Genomic DNA, 20,196 nt, shown 5'->3' with positions numbered 1-20,196 from the left:
GTGTTGCGGAAAGTTTTTATTTCTTTTCTATTCCCCTGTTTTGGAAAACTTTATTTTAAGAAAGCAGCCAATCCAGTTTGGTTGGTCCATGATATGGGTCCAATAGTGGTGTAGTTGGATGGGGTTTGCAAAGACCTTTCCAACGATATATTATAAGCCCAATTCCGATGAACATTGAGAAAATTATGGCCAATTTACTAAACTGGGTCCGGTTTGAGCTTTATGTACGGCCCAATATATATATATATATATATATATATATATATATATATATATATATATATATATATATATATATATATATATATATATATATATATATATATATATATATATATATATATATATATATATGTACAGGTGACATAAATGACCTTGCAGTCACAGTGGGCAATGAAACCATAGAAGCAATCAGGTGCAATTCTACTTATTCTTTTGATTTTATGACATTCAAACTTGAAGTTAAATATAGGCGACTACTATGTTCCTTAGACTTGGTTACCCATGTTTGATAGTGACAGGGTATATGTCTGCAGGTGTCATGGGAATTGGCATATCTTAACATATGTGAATATGCTTGACAAATAATAGGAAGTGGTGAATTTGACAAATAAACTATATGGATAAGGATAAAGTAGGGAGTTGTCAACAAATCTTTTACGGAACTTGTGAACAATTCATGGATCATTTAAAATAACCACAAAAGGGACAATACAGAAGACAACAATAATTTAATATATGAATGTTGCACCTTTTTCACAGTCCATGTTATTGTTAAATCTATATTCTATATGGTCACGAAACACGAAAGGAGGAGTCGGGGATGATGATACAAAATTGTATAAATAAGATAGTTTCGTTCGTATTAGCCTCTACTTGATGCTTATTGCGACATATGCTAAGTGCGACCAAAAAAATACAAACAAAGATTCATTTACTCCAAAGTAGATTATGTTAAGTCGGTTGAATACTTAATGCACATACAAATTACTAATTAGTGATCACTGTGATTGAGCAACAAGATCAACATGACCTAACTTTGGCGTCCAAATTATCTTATTAGTCATGATTTGCAATTGCATATCTTGATTAACATATAATCAATTAGTGGGTATAAATGGGGAGGTTAGAGAATATGAAAATATTAAAATATAATATGAGGGGATCACTAGTGGGGAGAAAAATAATAAAATATTGTTAAACCTTTTTGAAAAAAAGGAAACATAGTGATTATTTAAATACAACCACAAAAGGAAAGTGAAGGAATTAATTAAATATGGCCGCAAACGACAAGTAGAGCAATTAATTAAATACGGAGGGAGTATGGTACTAACAAAATCAATACAACACCTAACATGATAAGTAGAGTAATAATTAAAAATACTAAGCAAGGAATACCACATGTAGAATAATTAATAATCTAACAAAAGAATAACTAGACTACTTACTTTGACTGCGTGACCATACAACTAGGGGTGAGCATAACGAGCCATCCTATTTGTGGAATCGGTTCCTCAAAATGGAAATTAAAAGCGAAATCTATAGATCAGGGTCCTAGAAATTGAATACAATGGAAATCAGAATCGAAACCTATTAATCAGGATCATAGAAATTATTAACCGGTTCTTGTTTAGGATACTCTGTTTTTTAATATACTTAATAATTTTTTGCTCGTCTCAAATCCATAACTTTTACAACTTGCAAATACAACAAACTAAAAGTTGTTTTGCAAATTTGTTTCGTGGCTTAAATTCTCTCTAATCTTCTACCTTGCTTCAAATTTTTAAAATTACACTCCACAATCCATGTAAGTATTTCGTGCTTAAATTATTCTTGAAATGGTTTGGTTTTGGCGGATAATTTAAATTGATTTGGTGAATAAATGAGTAATTTGCCAATTTTGAAGAAGTATGTTGTGTGTGAAGAATACTTTGGTGTTTTTTTTTTAATTTTTTTAATTTTTTTTATTTTGCCTCCTTTGCACTCGAAGTGATGATGATATTGGTGTTGTAGATCTTGTAAAAATTATTTTATGTGTGTAGATCTTGAAGTTTCATATAAGTTGAACATTACTCTATCTTTTACATGTGCTATATTGCTGGGATTGGGAAGAACATAATAATATAGTATCATGCGGCTAGGAAAATTGTATTATTAAATTATCATGAGAAAACATAATACTACTTACTTATTCCATATATTTAGCTAACTTTTACTATGAGAAACATAATACTTTAAGAGCTCCATTAGTTACATTATAGTGCTTAGAAATATTTATTACACTTTTAAAATTAATCTTATAATTAGTTGTTTAGAAATTGATTCTAATAACTATTTGGAAAATAGCATGCCTAAACGTATAAATCATGATGCTCAAGAAGGAGCCTATCGAGAGGACATTCCTACTGGAGCGATCCTCAGGGAGGAGCAGGCGTCTTGCAATTCACATCGTTCTTGTAGGAGAGTGTGGATTCCCTCGTCTTGGGAGCCACACCAGTTGGTGTGTTGCCCCGAGCAGCACATTTCTCATCAGCAAGTCATGGGGCGGGTTGATAATTTTGTACGGTTCCACGAATTTGGATCTGAGAGGCTTTTAGCTGGTTTATACGAGCGTGTCATAGTTGACAACGAGACTCACACTTTGTGGTTGTCGTGTGGCTTGAGCGACTTCTGGCGATCTGTCACCGGTTTTGCGAGTCCTCATGAGAGTGGACCCACAATAGTCCGAACTCTATTGGAGTATTTTTGGGACACTACCAACACTTTCCACTTTCCTTGGGGTGAGATGACGGTAACCCCCCTTGACTTTATGATGATCAGCGGGCTTCATTTCCGCCCGAAACCTTTGCAGCAGGATGTGAATATTAGATTGTCGTCTGCTTTGGTTTTGGACCTATTGGGTCCTATTGTTGAGATGTTGCGGGGCCGACAGGGTAACAATCGCAAGGGTACGAAGATGATTTCAGCGGCATCACTTGCAGAGGGTTTTGACCATCCTCAGGCCACTGCAGAGCAGAGGGTTCGGATCTTTGTGTTAGTTTTCTAGCATTCTTTCTCCTAATAGGGGGAGTCGTGTCATGCTCCAGTACTTACCATCTCTTGCTGTTCTTGCTGACGTGGGCTCTTACGACTGGGCTAGTCTTAGCTATGCGGACCTGTTCATGTCCCTAAGACAAGCCTGCCGCCAGGTCGATGACACGCCAAAGGTCACCGTGAGTGGCCTTTGGAGAATTGTAGAGGTATGATTTCTTCTTTTGTTTTTTCGTTTATATAAGTTATAATCAAAATCTTATGTTTTGCTTTGTTGCAGCTATGGTTCTATGAGTATTTTCCCTCGTTGGCCCCAATCCGGGCTACTGGGGTCACTAGTTCGTTTCCGATAGGGGCGAGTTGGCGACAACGAGGTGCATCTGCGATCACCTCCATGGCTGCTTTGAGAGGGATTTTACAGCGTGTTGGCTGTGCCGATGTGAGTATTCAACATTGTCTTTGTTTCTTAGTAATTTGTATCTGTTTGTGCTTACGACATATCTTTTCTTTCAGTCAAGGTTCAATGTATGGTATCGTCCCTGGGATAGTATGGGCGGTATTGAGGGCTATAAGTACACTTTTTATCTCTCAACCCATCGCACAATTTTTCTCGGGACTCGGTTCCCAACTTGGTACCTGGGTGAGAGGGTCACCAAGCAGCACAGCACTAACTATTTTGTTGTCCCTCTGGACCCACCAGCTTCTATGATGTGTCCCCATAGGATCTTCGCCGTTATTGATGGTGGAGGTCCTTCTCGAACCTCCTGGCATAAGCTGGTCTACATCAAACGTGACTACGTCACAGAGCTACTTCCGAGGTTGGCCTTAGCTCCCGGCTTCCAAAAGGTTTGTATTTTTTTCACGTGGGTTTGTTTGTAGCCCCATTATCATCAGATAACATGATTTTCCAATGATTTGTAGGCTCCTCGCCATGGTAAGACGTTCCATATTCCGAGTCAATCGATCCGGTATCAGGGACTATTCGGGGAGGCAGAAGAGCACCTCCCAGACGCCCCGGAGGGCTATCGGCAAGCCCAAGCTTCGCTGCCAGATGACCTGGAGTGGGTGAGTCTTATCTTTGTTGCATTGATGGTGTATTTGAAAGTTCAACTTTCTTTTCTGAATTAATTTCTTTTGATTCACAGGTATCCCGTGATGAGTTGATGAAGATACTGAAAGTCATTGACGCTCTCAAGTATAGCTTGATCAAGTTGCGGGGTCATCAAATGAAGTGTCACTGTGATTTAGAGGACAAGCAACGGGTATGATCTCTTAATTATTTTGTGTACTTTCGTTTGCTTTCATTTTTTGCTTACTAATGTCTTGTTCATTTCAGCCACGACATCGGTCTCGTTCTCGTCTGAGGCATGGTGAATCAGATGGAGCGGGAGTGAGTCATCGCCGGTCCTCTCCAGAGTTCCCGAGGCAGCCTCAGCTTCAGCCGTATCACAAGATTCTACCTCCTCAGCCGTTTCAGGCCGTTCTTTTGCCACCTCCAAGGTACAGTTAACAAATTGTACCCTAACAGTTGTTGCAGTCGTTGCAACCTCCTCATGAGCTCATGTCAATCTCCAGTGGGCCATTATCGTGGATGGCTACTCCTTGCAATAGGCCTCAGATCAGGCTTCAGACTTCGTAGGGGATGCCGATGGAGATACAACTTTGTCCATCGTAGTTCTAGGAGTGTAGAGGCTCTGGCTCACAGTACACTATGTGGAGCGGGCCGATGATTAGGACTTCAGGCCATACTGGTGCAGATGTCGGTTGAGATCTCACTCCGCGTGCACAATGATGGTGATCATCTTCGGCCCTGCCTTTAGGTGTCAACTTGAGCGTCTACGAATAGTTTGAGAGTTACTCCAAGACTGCATGCTGAGGGATTTTTGACTTTGTACAAACTTGATTTTACTTATGTCATTGTACTTGACTCATGTGCATTACTACATTTTATACATTTGTATTACTTAGCTATTTTTATTGACTTGACAAATTAGTTTTGCTAGTCAGTGAGTGGATGCAAAAACGAATTCCTTTATTTTTATCACAAATGAAGGGTATTCGACTTTATCTTGAAAAATTAAATATCTTAAAGACAGCAAAATATCTATGTTAATCTTTGAAGGGAACAACTTTTTTGGTTGGGAATTTTCTCTTTCCAAAAATACCCTTTACAAAAATCCTTATTCACTACAAAAATATAATCATTAAAAAAAATAAAAAACAGAAGAAAAAAACTGCCAAGAATTGTAAACGTGGGATTAGGATTAGGGGGGAAAAAACAGTAAAAAAAGAATGGAAAAAAAATGTAAACGTGGGATTAAAAAAAAACAACCTACCAAAAACAAATTATACTACATAAGCTAAGCGACACATGAAAATTCATTTTTTTTCCCTCAGATGGAAGGTTTTTTTTTTCTTTTCACATGGTAGTTTTTTTTTATAGGTGGTAGTTTTTTTTTAGATGGTAGTTTTTTTTTTTTTTTTTTTTTTTTTTTTTTTTTTGAGGGGATTTTTAGATGGTAGTTTGTTTTTTGGTGTTCTACCCGGTTCACCCTTTGGGCTAATCCGGATTCGGGGATCAGTTTTGGGTGGTTAGATTCCAGTCCCCTCCCAATTGTTGTTACGGGGGATCGAACACAGGTTCTCCCTACCAAGTGTAGTCCCAATCACCACTACACCAACACCCAATTGGTTAGATGGTAGTTTGTTTGTTTGTTTGTTTGTTTGTTTGTTTTTTTTTAAAGAATTGTACCTTTTTAATTTTTTTTAAATTAAAAAAAAAAACAAAATTGAGAGGGGTATTTTGGGAAAGTGAAATTTATCACCCAAAACCCCATTTCACTTTTTAGGAAAATTTGCAAATTGCTGCCATTTAAAGTTCGTATTTTGCAAATTGCAGCCATTTAAAAAAAAATTGCAAATTGCAGCCCAAAAGTTCATATAAATTGTAAATTGCAGCACAATTCAACTTTTTCATCGGTTTACAAGTTGAAAAATCTTCGATTAAGGTTTTAGGGGCCATTTTAGTTCTTAGGGGTCCGAATTGAGCTCGGAATTAGCGAAAAAATAACGCAAGTATCTCGTTTTGCGTAACAAAAGTGTATCGATTTGTGGGAAACTGTAAATATGAGACACGTTATTTTTTTGCTAATTCCGAAGATTTGCAATTTACAATTTATACGAATTTTTGGGCTGCAATTTGCAAAAAAAAAAAAATTTAAATGGCTGCAATTTGCAAAATACGAACTTTAAATGGCTGCAATTTGCAAATTTTCCCACTTTTTATATAGGATAGGATAAGCATAACTACCAAAAAGTTTGATAAAATTTTATCTTAATCGTTTTTCTCATACACAATCAAAACTGTTTAGGGTAATTTTACCCCGTCACGTGGTCCAATCAGAAGATGACACGTGTCAGCCCCAGGATGGGCCAAGGTGGACCTATCCCTGCTTGACACGTGTCACTCCAGAAACTTGGGGGAAATGACGGCCTTCAAGCCCAAATCCCGAGAAAGCCGCAAAGCGGCGCAGCCCACCAATGATTAGGGTTCAGTGACCTAATTAGGGGCACAAATCCCAAAGACCCTATAAATAGGGAGATGTCCCTCTTTTTGAGGGTACGTTTTACCATTTATTACACTTGCATTCTCTCACATCAGAGAAAGACCTGAGCTTGGAATCCGAGCAGATACCCACCTAAATTTCCGTCCTCTTTATTCCTTTTCAAGTTACTAACTTGACCGTCGGAGGCGGAGCTCCAAACACCCGGAGTCTCCGTTATTTTGCAGGTACAGCTCAGCCGGATCAGACTTCGTGTTGTAACTCTCCCAAGGGACAAAAACACCAAAAACATTTGGCACCGTCTGTGGGGAGAGTACCTCGAAGATGGTTCAAGAGTCTGTACCACCCCCTAACCGTCTGGGTGAAGACCCAGAAGTCTTTACAGACCATGAGGATGAAGATCCTCAAGTCGAAACCTTTACAGCCGAAGACGGCTCTCTTAGAATCAAGCGCATCCGGCCTAGAGACACTCTGGAGCGGGGTGCCTCCCAGGCGGGTACAAGCCGACCCTCTGGGCAGCCGAAAGGGGAAACCCAAACGGCCGCAGGATCAGCCCCTGTCACCCGAGACGAACTCATGAGATTCATGACAAGTTTTAAGGGGGAAATTAAAGAGCTTATCACCCAAAGCCGAGCTGGCCCAAGTAAAGGTCAATCGGCGAAGAAGACTCCTCCAGAGAAGGGGAAGTCAGTCAGAGACCGGCAGCCCACTCCTCATCCAAAGGAGAAGGCAGCCGGGACCATTGATTGGTAAAAAATTCTCCTTCCTAAGAGGAACAACAACAACACCCGCCGGACTCAGCAGCCGGTGGGAAGCAAAAAATCAATTCTCGATGCCCGGGAGATCATCAACCGGAAGAGAAACCAATCGCTGTCTGAGTCGGCTTCAACGTCGAACTTTCCAGACAGTTTCAACAACATTTCTGCAGGGAGTGCACCCTCCTTGCATGAGAGCCAGACATGAGGTAATACCGTCCCTTTCGGCCCTCACATGATTGGAGCTGTACCGTATGTGCCTACTCAGGCTTACGGACAGTATCCCCCTCACTTCATGCAGCCGACCCTCTTTGGAGGTCAGGTGGCATATCCAAATGTCCAGCCATTGGACTGGCAGCTTCGTCTGCTGCGCCTGGGTGAACAGCCTTCTGCGTTCACCCGGGAGATAACCGAGGCGGCCCAGCCGGCCAAGGTTACGAATGTATTGGTTGGTACCTATGATGGTACCACCAATCCGGAAGACCACCTCATGGCTTACACCAACCTCATGTATCTGCAGGGGTTGGATGATGCCACTTGGTGTCGGTGCTTCCCGGCTACATTGAAGGGCATTGCCCAACAATGGTTTGGTAATCTGCTAGCCGGGTCCATCGATAGTTTCAGGAAGCTCGCCTTCCTGTTTGCTTCCAACTTCTCAATGAACATCCCTGCTAAGAAAACAAGCCTTGATTTGAGCATTGTTAAGCAGGGAGAGAGAGAAGGGTTGCGCTCATATGTCAGGCGGTTCAATCTGATCAGAATTCAGATTCAGGGACTGTCTGATGAGGTAGTTTTTACAGACTTTTTCAAGGGTTTGAGAGACGGGTCGACCTTTAAGTTCGACCTAGTCAGAAAAGGGGCTTTCACTTTACAGGTGGCCCTGAGGGAGGCGGAAAGCTACATTCAAGCTACCGACCTCTGCTCGCCTGGTAACCAGTCGGACTCCAAGAAGTCCGACAAACAGAAAGACAGCCGGTCTGCTCAGCCGACCAAAAATAAAGAAGAGAGAAAGAAAAGAAAAGAAACCTGGGCGGTTAATGATTCTGAACAGCCGTCCCAGAAGAAAAAGAAAGAGTTTAAACCGTACGTTCTCAAGTACGAGTTTAATAAAGACTGCAACTCCATCCTCATGGAGGTAAAGGACCGGCTGTCCATTGAGAAGCCGAATCCTATGAAGAGTTCTGTCCAGTCACGGAACAAAAATAAATTCTGTCAGTTCCATGAGGAGGTCGGCCATGATACCAACGACTGCTTCAGTCTTCAGCGGGCGTTGGACCGTCTGGCTGACAAAGGGCTGTTGAATTCCTACATTTCTAAGTCCCCAGCCGGGGCAAAAAAGAAAAACAAGGGTCAGTCCTCCAAGACTAACCCCCAGCCTGCTAGTAGCTCGGATACCGACAAGGAGCCGGTCTACACAATAGCAGGCGGGTTCTCCTGTGGTGGTCCTACCATCCGGGGCACCAAGAGCCATCTTCGAAAGATGGACAAGGATGATGATGAGCAGGCGTCTGCAAGCACCTCCTTCCCAGACGTCTTGATCACTGAGAAGGATAGGGGCAGCGTCCGTCGTCCGCATGATGACTCGGTTGTCATTTAATGTAAGGTTGCCAACCAAATGGTTGGAAGAATCCTTATTGACACCGGCAGCTCATCAAACATCATCAGCCTCCGGTGCTTGCAAAAGCTGAAATACAACGTCAGCAGCATGCATCCGGTCACCCACCCCTTGGTTGGTTTTGGGGGTGGGATGGTCTACCCAGCCGGAAGAATTGACTTACCCATCCAGATAGGAGAGAAGGGCCAAGGACGACATATTGTCGTCAGATTCTTGGTCGTTGAGGAGTTGACCGCCTACAACATTATCCTTGGTCGGCCGACCCTCAACGTAGCCAAGGCAGTAATCATCCCGTCTCTCATGCTCATCAAGTATGAGAGGGATGACGGCACTGTTGGTTCCCTGAATGGGGATCAGAAGACGGCCCGAGAGTGTTATCTCTCAGCCGTCAGAGACACTGTGGCCCCAGACGGCCACGAACCAATAGACCTTGACAATGTCAAGGATGCCGACCCAGCGCCCGTCCCACCAGCAGCCGGGAAGTAAAGAAAGGCACCTCTGCTGGTGGAGGTGAAGAAAGAGAAAAAATATCAATCACTGACCGGTGAACGGTCAGATGAGCTCCGCCCCCAACTGGCTGGTGAAAACATTGATCTCGTTCTGGATGACAGCTGTCCAGAACGTACTGTAAAGGTGGGGACGGTTGCTCATGCTACCTTGGGTGCAAGCTTACACCTTTTGCTGAAGGAATTCAAAGACATTTTTGCCTTTGAAGTGGAAGAGATGCCGGGCGTTAGCCCGGATATCGCTGTCCACAAACTCGCCGTGGACCCCAAAAAGAAGCCCATCCGGCAAAAGAAAAGAAGCCACGGTGAGGAAAGAAGTCAGGCGGTAGCTGCCGAAGTCAAAAAGCTGCTAGACGCCAGGTTCATTCGGCCCTGCAACTTTCCCGACTGGGTGGCCAATGTGGTCCTGGTTAAGAAACCGAATGGGACCTGGCGCATGTGTGTTGATTACACAGACCTCAACAAGGCGTGTCCAAAGGACAGTTACCCGCTTCCAAAGATCGACAGTCTGGTCGATTCTACAGCCGGTAACGCCTTGATGAGCTTTATGGATGCCTACTCCGGCTTCCATCAGAAACCCCTGTGGAAAAAGGATCAAGAGAAGACGGCCTTAGTCACTAATCAGGGGTTATTTTGTTATACTGTGATGCCGTTTGGTTTGAAAAATGCGCCTGCCACTTTCCAACGGATGATTAATACGGTCTTCATTAATCAAATTGGGAGGAATGTGGAGGCGTACATTGATGACATGATAGTCAAATCCAAGCTATAGACGGATCACCTTTCTGTCTCCGAGAAACATTCACCACCCTCAGGTGGCATAAGGTCATGTTAAATCCAAAGAAATGCGTCTTTGGTGTTGAGTCTGGGAAGTTTCTCGTATTCCTGATTGATCAAAGGGGGATAGAGGCTAACCCTAAAAAGATACAGGCGGTGATAGACATGAAGTCACCCGTTCTGTCAAGGAAGTTCAGAGACTCACCGGCTGTCTGGCCGCCTTGGGAAGGTTCCTCAGCCGGTCAGGCGACAAGTGCCTCTACTTCTTCCAAGCAATCAGGAAGAAGACCATATTTGAATGGGGGGAGGATGCTGAGGCGGCATTCCAGAGGTTGAAAGAGCATTTACATTCTCTACCTAGGTTGGTTAGTCCTTTGCCTAGGGAGACGTTGTACATGTATTTAGCCGTCTCAGATCATGCCCTCAGTTCCGTTCTCCTTGCTAAGCGAGACGGCGTGCAGCTCCCGGTTTACTTCATTAGCCATGTTCTTAAAAATGCTGAACTCATCTCATTAGCCATGCCTTCAACAAACTCATCTCAGACGCCATTAAGAAGAAAATAGAAAGAGCCGATGGCTTATGGGGAGAAGAGTTAATCCATGTCCTATGGGCCATCCGGACAACAGCAAAAGGGGCAACCAGTGAAACCCCATTTCTCATGGTTTACGGTGCTGAAGCCGTCTTGTCCATCGAACATTACGAGCCGACTCTCAGAGTCATGCTATATGATGAAGAGGCAAACTGGGAAGCAATGCGCTTGGCATTGGATTCACTCCCAGAACGCAGGGGCAATGCCGCCTTGCGTCATGAGATTTACCGTCTGAGAATGACTAGAGCCTACAACAAGAAAGTACACAAGCGTCCTTTGAAATTTGACGACTTAGTGTTACGAAAAATGGAGGCAACCGGTAGGGCAAATGAGCTGGGAAAGCTAACTCTAAATTGGGAAGGCCCCTACCGGATCTATGAGGAAGTGAGAGATGGCACCTACCGCCTGGAAACTCCAGACGGCAGGCGCCTGCCTAGAACTTGGAATGTAGACAATTTGAAAAAGTACTACTTCTGAGAATGTAAGTTTTTTGTAAACAGTCAGTCAATTAATAAAGATTCAGACTTTGTTTGCAAAATTGTTTTGTTGCTTTTTGATTATCCGCCTGGGTAATACTCAAGCGGATTCTTCACTTACCTAACTAAGTTTGATACTTAGTAAAGGTTACATTTACTTGACCGCCTGGGTAATACTCAGATGGATCCTTTGTTTATTTACTTAAGTTTGATACTTGGTATGATTTAATAATTGCCCGTCCGACTGGGTAATACCCAGACAAGCTTTTTGGTTTAACCAACTAAGTTCGACACTTAGTGTAAATTCACCGATTAAAAACTAAGTACAAAAACGCTTAGTGGCTATACAACCGGTCCTAAACAAGACCAAAGGCTAAAATGGCCGGACGGTTGCTCATTTTATAAAATCGCCTGTCCCAACATGGACAAAGGCGTCCGGCGACACCCCTCCGGGTGCAATCGTCGCAGAGAACAGACTATTTGTCGGTTCTACGTACCTATGCAGACGGCAAAAATTGAATGACCGAATCGGTCAACTCATAGCCCTCTGACCAGAATGATTTGTGAAGAACGATCAAGTTACCGGATACCGGATGCCCTGGGGCATCAGTCGGTCACCGGCTGAAGTTCTCACTTAGGTTATTTATTCCAAAATTGCACTCTCTATCCCAATTGGGGCAAAAGAGTTGTTCAATGGCTATGAAATCTCTACCAAGACGGACAAACGCCGTCTGAGTAGTGACTGGAACGTCTGTTGATGTACGGCTGTGCACTTGGTTTGGGGCAATCACTAATGTGATTGATTGACTTACAAACGCATCATGCTCTTTGCAGCATCAGACGTTACCAAGTCAATCAACCAACTCCACTTGAAACCAATCACACAGCCGTCCAGGGGCAAGGACAGCCAGGCTTTTGATAAGTTAGACAACAAATCGCCGCATGCTTTTGATAAGTTAGGCAAAAATGAAAAATTAAAATATTCGCAAAAATTGAAATGCAAATTCAAAATGATCAAAACCGACTGAGTCGGTGCATTTCATTAAAGTCCACCCAACCAAACGGTTGTGATGGATCGAATGTTAACCGGACCCCGTCCGGGAGAAAGAGAAATTGTTAATTAACCCGGCTCCTTAGTCGGTAAATACAAATATACTCGGCACGTAGGCCGGAAAAACAAGTTTTGGCATACTGCCGCTGAATAAATAAAAGAAAAGATAAAAAACAGAGATTGACATACTGCCGCTGAAAGGTCACTTCTTTCCTGCAGAAGGTGCCTCCTGGTCCTCCTCCTCATCATCTGAGGGTATCTCTTGTGCTTCACCCGGACCAGGTAGCTGAGGCACGGGGGGCTCATTGTTGGCGTTAACCCAGGCGTCGAAGGACTCAGGCTCTGGCTCACCCTTCTCTCTCAAGTACACCACGTCCTCGGCGTACTTGTGAGCCAGTGCCCAGACGCCATAATCCGCGTCTGGGTACAAGGCAGCCCAGGCGATCTTCATTCGGGCATCATTGTCAGCGTCACTCTCAGCAACTAGACGGTTTTGCTCCGCCTCCAGGGTTGCTGCAAAGTTTATCTGAGCCTGAGCAGCCTCCTTCTCCAGCTTCTCAACCTTGGTCTTCAGGTTGGTGTTCTCTTCAGAAACACCCTGAAGTGTGCCAAGGTCCGCCTGAGCCTTCTTGAGCTCCTCATTAGCCTTCTTGGCGCTCTCATCCGCCTTTTTTTGGGCTTCCTCCGCCTTCTTCTGGGCCGTCTCAGCATCGCCCGCCCGCAGGTTGGCCGTCTTCAGATCCGCCTCCAGCTGCTGGATTCTAGACGCCTGTGTCATTATGATTGCTTTAGTTTCAAGTTTATTTACGATAGTGGAGTGTAAAGCAATATTATCAGCGTCTGTGGCGGACTTCTTGGCCCTTTTTACCTCTTCCCGTTTGCGGGAATAAGGACGTTTGAGCCCGTCCACCCGCAGCATAGCCTGCAAAAAAGCAAGCGGTGTGAGTATTGCAGGCGGGATAAAACACTTGGAAAAAATAAATTGAATTGACAAGTTTCTTACCTCAGCCAGAAGGGATAGAATGCGTTCCAAATTGAACGTCTCTATCCTAGGGATATTGTCTTTATCCCTCTTCCGGACGGCGTCAAGCATGGCCTTGGCATGCTTCTGGACGTTTGGCCAGCGGGGAGATTGATCTGCACCACAATCAATACGTGATGAGTGCGAAACTAAGGCCGCACCTATTTGTTGCCGACCGTCTGAAGATGACGTCTGTTGAGAGTGGGATTTCACCCGCAAAGGCCACCCCAGCTCAAGCGGGGATTCAAAAAGGTTCTTACCTTCAGATCCAGCCAAGCAGGAACCGCTCGCAGGCGTGGTGAACCCCCCGGTCGCTGTTATGGGGTTAACGAGGTCGAGGCCCAGGCTGCCGCCTACCCTCTCGATTCGCCCCGCTATCCGTAATTGTTGATTCCCAGCTGAGGCGCCAGGAGTTGAGGCGGAGGTGGATTTCTTCGATTTGTTGAGAACGGAGGGGGTCTCCTCCCTAGCCCGTTTGAGTTGCTTCTCAAATGTCTTTCCAACCTCTCCCCCCTGCAAAAATAACCAAGTTAAGAAAGGGTCAGGCGTTAATTACCCTGGCCTTGACCTCAGCCGCAGCTTTTTCCGCAAGCTGTTTGCGGATGAGTGCACAGGATCGCTGGGGAGTCTTCTCTGTTGGCAACATGTTTAAAGCTTCTTCTGTAAAAAAGAAAGAAACCGATTAGTATCATAAATCAAATCTGGTACAAAAGCACTACAGACGGATATAAACTCAGGCGCATACGTTTGGTAAACATGTGCCCTAGCCCGCAGGCGGCTAGGAAGCACTCATCCCTGAACCAGGCGCTTTTGGGGATCCAGTTCTTGGGAACTTTTATTGTTTCCCCGGTTGACAAGGTCGCGTCTGTGAGGCCGAAAAAGTCCGCCTCAGTTATCTTGTCAAAATCCTCCTCAGGGATCCGGGGAAGAGCGCACTTCCGGCCCATCAGGTTGGGTTTCTTATTATATTGGCGGAATTCATAATTCTCCCGCCTGCTGGGAGCCGACATCAGGTAGAACCTGTGCTTCCAGGCGTCAAATTTGGAGACCTTGTCCAAGGTCATCATGTATTGAGGATGCGTGGTTAGAGTGTACCACGCCCTCCAGCCGCCTGGGCTTCGGCTGAGATAGTGCATACTGGCAAAAGCCTCCCAGCCGGGGTTGAGCCCCTGAAATTCGCAGGCGGCAACGTACCCCAAAATATTTGTCCAAGAGTTGGGGGTAAGTTGCCAGACCCCGAGGCCGTATCCTCTCAATATTGCCTTCACCGCTTGGTGAAGGGGAAAGCGGACACCAGCCTTGAACGCCGCCTCATAACAGCCAAAGTAGTTGTTGGCGTTCTCTTGATCATCCTCCCAGGCGATGGTGCCACTCTCAGGCGGCACCCTTATTCTATACCCGTCTCCTAACGGGTGCATTTGTGTGAAGTTTTTTAAATTCTCCTCCATTTGGAGCCGGTCTTTAGCGGAGACGTGGATGTTGAAGGGGTCGTCCTTCTCTTTCCATTTCTTCCTCTCCTCCTCCTCGCTGTCCTCAAGCGGGGGCAGGTCATCGCTGCTTTCAGAGGTGGAGGCGGAGCTGCCGCTCTCCGTCTCCTCCTCATCCTGGGCCAAAGGAGCTGAGACGGCCTCATCGCCGCCTTGGTCGCATTCTTCTAAGAAGGAATCTGCGGGAGTCGAAGGGGCGCGCGGAGGGGATCTCTCCAGAGCCGTCTGGTCTCCCTGACCAGACGTTTCTCCCTCAGGCGTTTGGCCACCTGAGCCTTCGCTTCTGTAATTTAGATCAGTTGTCGTCTGCATTGTCCGAGCCATTGTGTCCTGCACAGACACATAACTGGTCAGAATCCAAGGCAAAGGGTGGTCCCAACACCCCGAGACGACACTCCCAGTCCTAGACTCAGCCGTCCCTGGTGACCGGCTGGACTCTAACCTAGGCTGTGCCGTGTGTGTTGGTGATGCATCCATTTATTGCAAAAAATATGTACAAGCGGTGAAAAAAGAAAAAGAGCTGAGAGAGGCAGAGACGGTACCTTTTGATGTAATATCTGGAACTAGGCGGGTCCGGCTGGGTCGATGGAAAATGAGCTTTCTTGCTTGCGCCTGACTCAAACGGATGACTTCTGCTCTCAAAGTTTTCTCTCTAGAAAATTTTTGTAAACGTACAAAATTATGAGGGTAAAACGGCTATATATAGAGGGTAAATACGGGGGCATTTCCGTAATTTACTCGGAAGGTGAACGGTTACTTCTTTATGGTAAAATTACCACCAACCGGAGCGTGACACATGTCACAGATGCCACGTGGCGTGCCACGTCACATCTGTGAGGGGCAAATGTTTAGGGTAATTTTACCCCGCCACGTGGTCCAATCATAAGATGACATGTGTCAGCCCCAGGATGGGCCAAGGTGGACCTATCCTTGCTTGACACGTGTCACTCCAGAAACTTGGGAGAAATGACGGCCTTCAGGCCCAAATCCCGAGAAAGCAGCAAAGCGGCGCAGCCCACCAATGATTAGGGTTCAGTGACCTAATCAGGGGCACAAATCCCAAAGACCCTATAAATAGGGAGATGTCCCTCTTTTTTAGGGTACGTTTTACCATTTATTACACTTGCATTCTCTCACATCAGAGAAAGACCTGAGCTTGGAATCCGAGCAGATACCCACCTAAATTTCTGTCCTCTTTATTCCTTTTCAAGTTACTAACTTGACCGTCGGAGGCGGAGCTCCAAACACCCGGAGACTCCGTTATTTTGCAGGTACAGCTCAGCCGGATCAGACTTCGTGTTGTAACTCTCCCAAGGGACAAAAACACCCAAAACAAAAACCGTCATACTAAACAAAAAAAAATGTTCACAATTGCATCAAATTTGGGTGACTCAATTTTTCCTGTATCAAGTATCAATTACTTTTTTGACGAGAGAAAAAATATTTCATCAATGAAAGATAGCGAAATGACACTTACAAACAATTCCTAGAAAATCTAAAATTCCAACACAAGTACAAATCACTATAGAACTAGTTACATCGCAGAGTCGATCAACGATCGCCTTAATAAAAAACTTTATCTGAAGCAATACAATCTGTGAGTTAGCACTAATTTGGCTTGACATCCACGGATGAGTAGTTGTTTGGGTGAAAAAACACATATGATCTTCTAGATACTTTCGGAGACTATGAAACCTTAAATTTTCAAACTTTAGCACACGAACAAACAAAGAAAATATTCCTAATTGAATAAACACCATCATAAAGATGGGATCCATTTATTGAAAGCAATTAAAAAGTTTTTTGTAGGGCTCACCACCGGTAAAAACACCGGTGGAAGCTCCTACAAAAATTTACAATTGAGATCAGAAGAAAAGAGATGAAAGAGAATGAGAGAAAAGGAAAAGAGTGAAGGAAAATCATCAAAAAAAAAAAAAAAGAAGGAATAATCTAGCAATGGAGGCTAGGAAAACCCTCCCTAGAGGGAACAAAAAAACCCTCCCAAAGAGAAAACCTAAGTATCAATTTACATATAAGGTAAATTTATATCTGTATATATCCGGAAAATAACAATGCAAGTCTAAAATCATTTCAATTTCTTTTTTTAATGAAACGCTTAATGATGATGATTCTTCCAAAAAAAAAAATGGTTAATGATGATTATTTTTATTCAAGTTTCCATCTACATGGAATTTATGTTCTTTGTTTATTTTATTTTTTTTCCACTCCCTTTTGGTGTGTTTGGTTATGATTTTTTTCCCTCTTATTTTATTGAATATTTTTTTTTTTGAAACATATTGAATATTTACAAACAATGAGCTTTTACTAAAGTTTTAACTTCGACAATTGTTGCATCTGATTGTGGGTAGTGTATGTTATCAATCATTCTTAAATACGGGTGCTTAATTAATTTTTAGTTTTTGGTGTATGATTAGTGTTATTTCTTAACTTTATTATGAGCACTTAATTTCAATAATATATACTTTGTTCCTTTCAAAAAAAAAAAATCCTTATTCACTACAAAAATATAATCATTTAAAAAAAATGAAAAATAGAAGAAAAAATTGCCAAGAATTGTAAATGTGGGATTAGAAGAAAAAAAAAACTGTAAGAGTGGGATTAAAAAAAAAAAAAAACCTATGAAAAACAAATTATACTACACAAGCTAAGCGACACACGAAAATTCATGTGTGTGATTATATCAGGCTCGATTCTCCGGGTTTTTTTTTCCAAATGGAAGGTTTTTTTTTCTTTAAAAAAAAGACAAAATTGAGAGGGGTATTTTGGGAAAGTGAAATTTATCACCCCAAAACCTCCTTTAACTTTTTATATAGGATAGGATAAGCATAGCTAACAAAAAGTTTGATAAAAATATCCTTTAATTTTATCTTAATCGTTTTTCTCGTACACAATCAAAACAGTCGTACTAAACCAAAAAAAAAAAAAAAAAAAAAAAAAAAAATTCACAATTTTATCAAATTTGGGTGATGCAATTTCTTCTGTATCAAGTATCAATTACTTATAAGGTAAATTTACATCTCTATATATCCGGAAAATAACAATGCAAATCTAAAATCAATTCAATTTCTTTTTTAATGAAATGCTTAATGATGATGGTTCTTCCCAAAAAAAAAGAAATAAAAAAAAAAAAAAAAAAAAAAAAACTTAATGATGATTATTTTTATTCAAGTTTCCATCTACATGGAATTGATGTTCTTTGTTTATTTTTTTTCACTCCCTTTTGGTGTGTTTGGTTATGATTTTTTTCCTCTTATTTTATTGAATATTTACAAACAATGAGCTTTTACTAAAGTTTTGACTTCGACAATTGTTGCATTTGATTGTGGGTAGTGTATGTTTTCAACATTCTTAAATATGGTGCTTAATTAATTTTTAGTTTTTGGTGTATAAATAATTCTTAGTGTTTTTTCTTAACTTGATTATGAGCACTGACATAATTTCAATAATATATACTTTGTTCCTTTCAAAAAAAAAAAAAAAAAAGTTGCATTGTTTAATCTATATAATTATTTAATATTGACTATTGTTTTTCTATATATCTATTACTATATGTGTTCTTATCTCTTAATTTATGAGATACAGGTTTAAATTATATGATCACTAATGACATCTATTCGCTCATTGGTATTTGTTGGTGGATTTACATGCAATGTAAACAACAAACTTTTATTAATTAGATGAGTTTCCATTTTATTTTATTATGACTATAGATCTATTCCTTTGTAAATTTGCAATGAGATCATATTAATTGTTTAAGAATATTTTTAGTGATTCTACTAATCATGTCTAATATTGGTTGGTAGGTCAATGAATTGTTACCCGGTTAACTCATTGCTTATTTGAAGGAATTAGTGCCTTGGGATTATGTAGTGACTTTTCTGTTTTGCATAAATAATTACTAACTACAAAATATTTATATGGAGAGAATGGAGTATATATTGCCACAAACCTTAATGTTAATTGATAAGATTAAATTATTAGATTTGTTTTGTAATGTATGATACTTTTTAAAGCTGTACTATGATTAAACTTTTGTAGATAAAAATTACTACCCAAAATGGTGTTACAAGCTCAATAATTATACTTTAGCCCCTTTTTTAGGAGTAATTATACTTTTTATCTTGAATGACAACATTTCTTTTATTTCAATACCGAGTTTAAAATTTAATCCCTAATATTCTAATAATTATTGAGTATTACTCCATATATACTATGTCATTTCAAGTTTAAATTAGGGCCTGTTCACATTTACTTAATATCAGTTCAATTTAGTTCAGTTCAGCTCTAATCAGTTCAGATCTGCTCAACTCCTAATTTCCCTCTCTCATAAAATATTCATTTCAGCTTCAATTAGTTCAATTCAGTTCAGCTTCAACCAGTTCAATTCAGTTCAGTTCAGTAAATGTGAACAAGCCCTTAGTATCTTGGGATTATGTTGTGACTTTAATTAGGCAGGATGACCCATGGGGATCTTTGACTTAATCTCAACATTTCTACCTTTTTATGCATAATATACTTAGTATGTTGAAAATACTGAATTAGACTCCAACAAATTGTAAATTATACTCCATAGTATGAATTTGCCACCTTGAAAATTGTATGTGCACGCATTACGTGCGCTTCTGAGCTTGTTTTTTTTTTTTTTTTTAATCGCAACACTTTTTATAAGTGACAAATCGTTTATAATTGCAACACTTTCTTAAATGTTTTTGTAAGTTATAACAATTATAAACCCACTATTACCCCACTTACACTGTCTTGCAATTATAAATAATTAATTTAGGTCCCGTGCCGTGCACGGTAATTTTTTTTAAAAATTTAAAAAACTAAAAAAAAATCAATAAATATACACACTACTTTGATGTGAAATCTAATCAATAAATGAACAACTACTTTTATTAGGGAAAAAATATGAATACTTCTTTGAAGTACATTAAAATATGTCGTAAATTATGTTAATACTAGATGTAAGCCCGTGCGATGCACGGTTTTTAAATATTTCATTTTGTATATTTTTTTGTAATTTCTTAATATTTTTTTTTGTTTTTATTTGCTATTCTATTATTTTAACGTTAATTTAAGGTAAAATATTTTGTTAAGTTTTAAATTATTCTTATTCAAATTTAACGTATATAGAACTTGAATTTATAAATTGAAATAAATATTATCTCATTCATCGGATAGTTAGATAAAATCATTAAATCAAAATATATATTTTTTAATTTCTAATTATTTGTAAAAATAATATAAATCCTATTATCCTAATGTAAAAGATAATATAAAAGATAATTTTTGTTTTTTTTTC

General features: G+C 41.2%; 1 protein-coding gene across 1 annotated transcript; it reads left to right on the top strand.

Annotated features, from left to right (window-relative positions):
* Positions 1-358: 358 nt before the first annotated feature.
* On the top strand, positions 359-5,042 carry LOC145556266 (uncharacterized). Its single transcript, XM_081617917.1, has 8 exons — positions 359-415; positions 2,347-3,239; positions 3,311-3,469; positions 3,544-3,876; positions 3,952-4,095; positions 4,176-4,292; positions 4,367-4,530; positions 4,606-5,042. Exons 2-8 carry the CDS (start codon positions 3,078-3,080, stop codon positions 4,667-4,669), a joined length of 1,143 nt encoding a protein of 380 aa, XP_081474043.1. The 5' UTR covers positions 359-415; positions 2,347-3,077; the 3' UTR covers positions 4,670-5,042.
* Positions 5,043-20,196: the final 15,154 nt, after the last annotated feature.

Source organism: Chenopodium album, chromosome 8, assembly GCF_948465745.1.
Source record: "Chenopodium album chromosome 8, dcCheAlbu1.1, whole genome shotgun sequence".
Taxonomy (NCBI): Eukaryota; Viridiplantae; Streptophyta; class Magnoliopsida; order Caryophyllales; family Amaranthaceae; genus Chenopodium; species Chenopodium album.
This window is presented reverse-complemented; position numbering and strand designations above follow the sequence as displayed.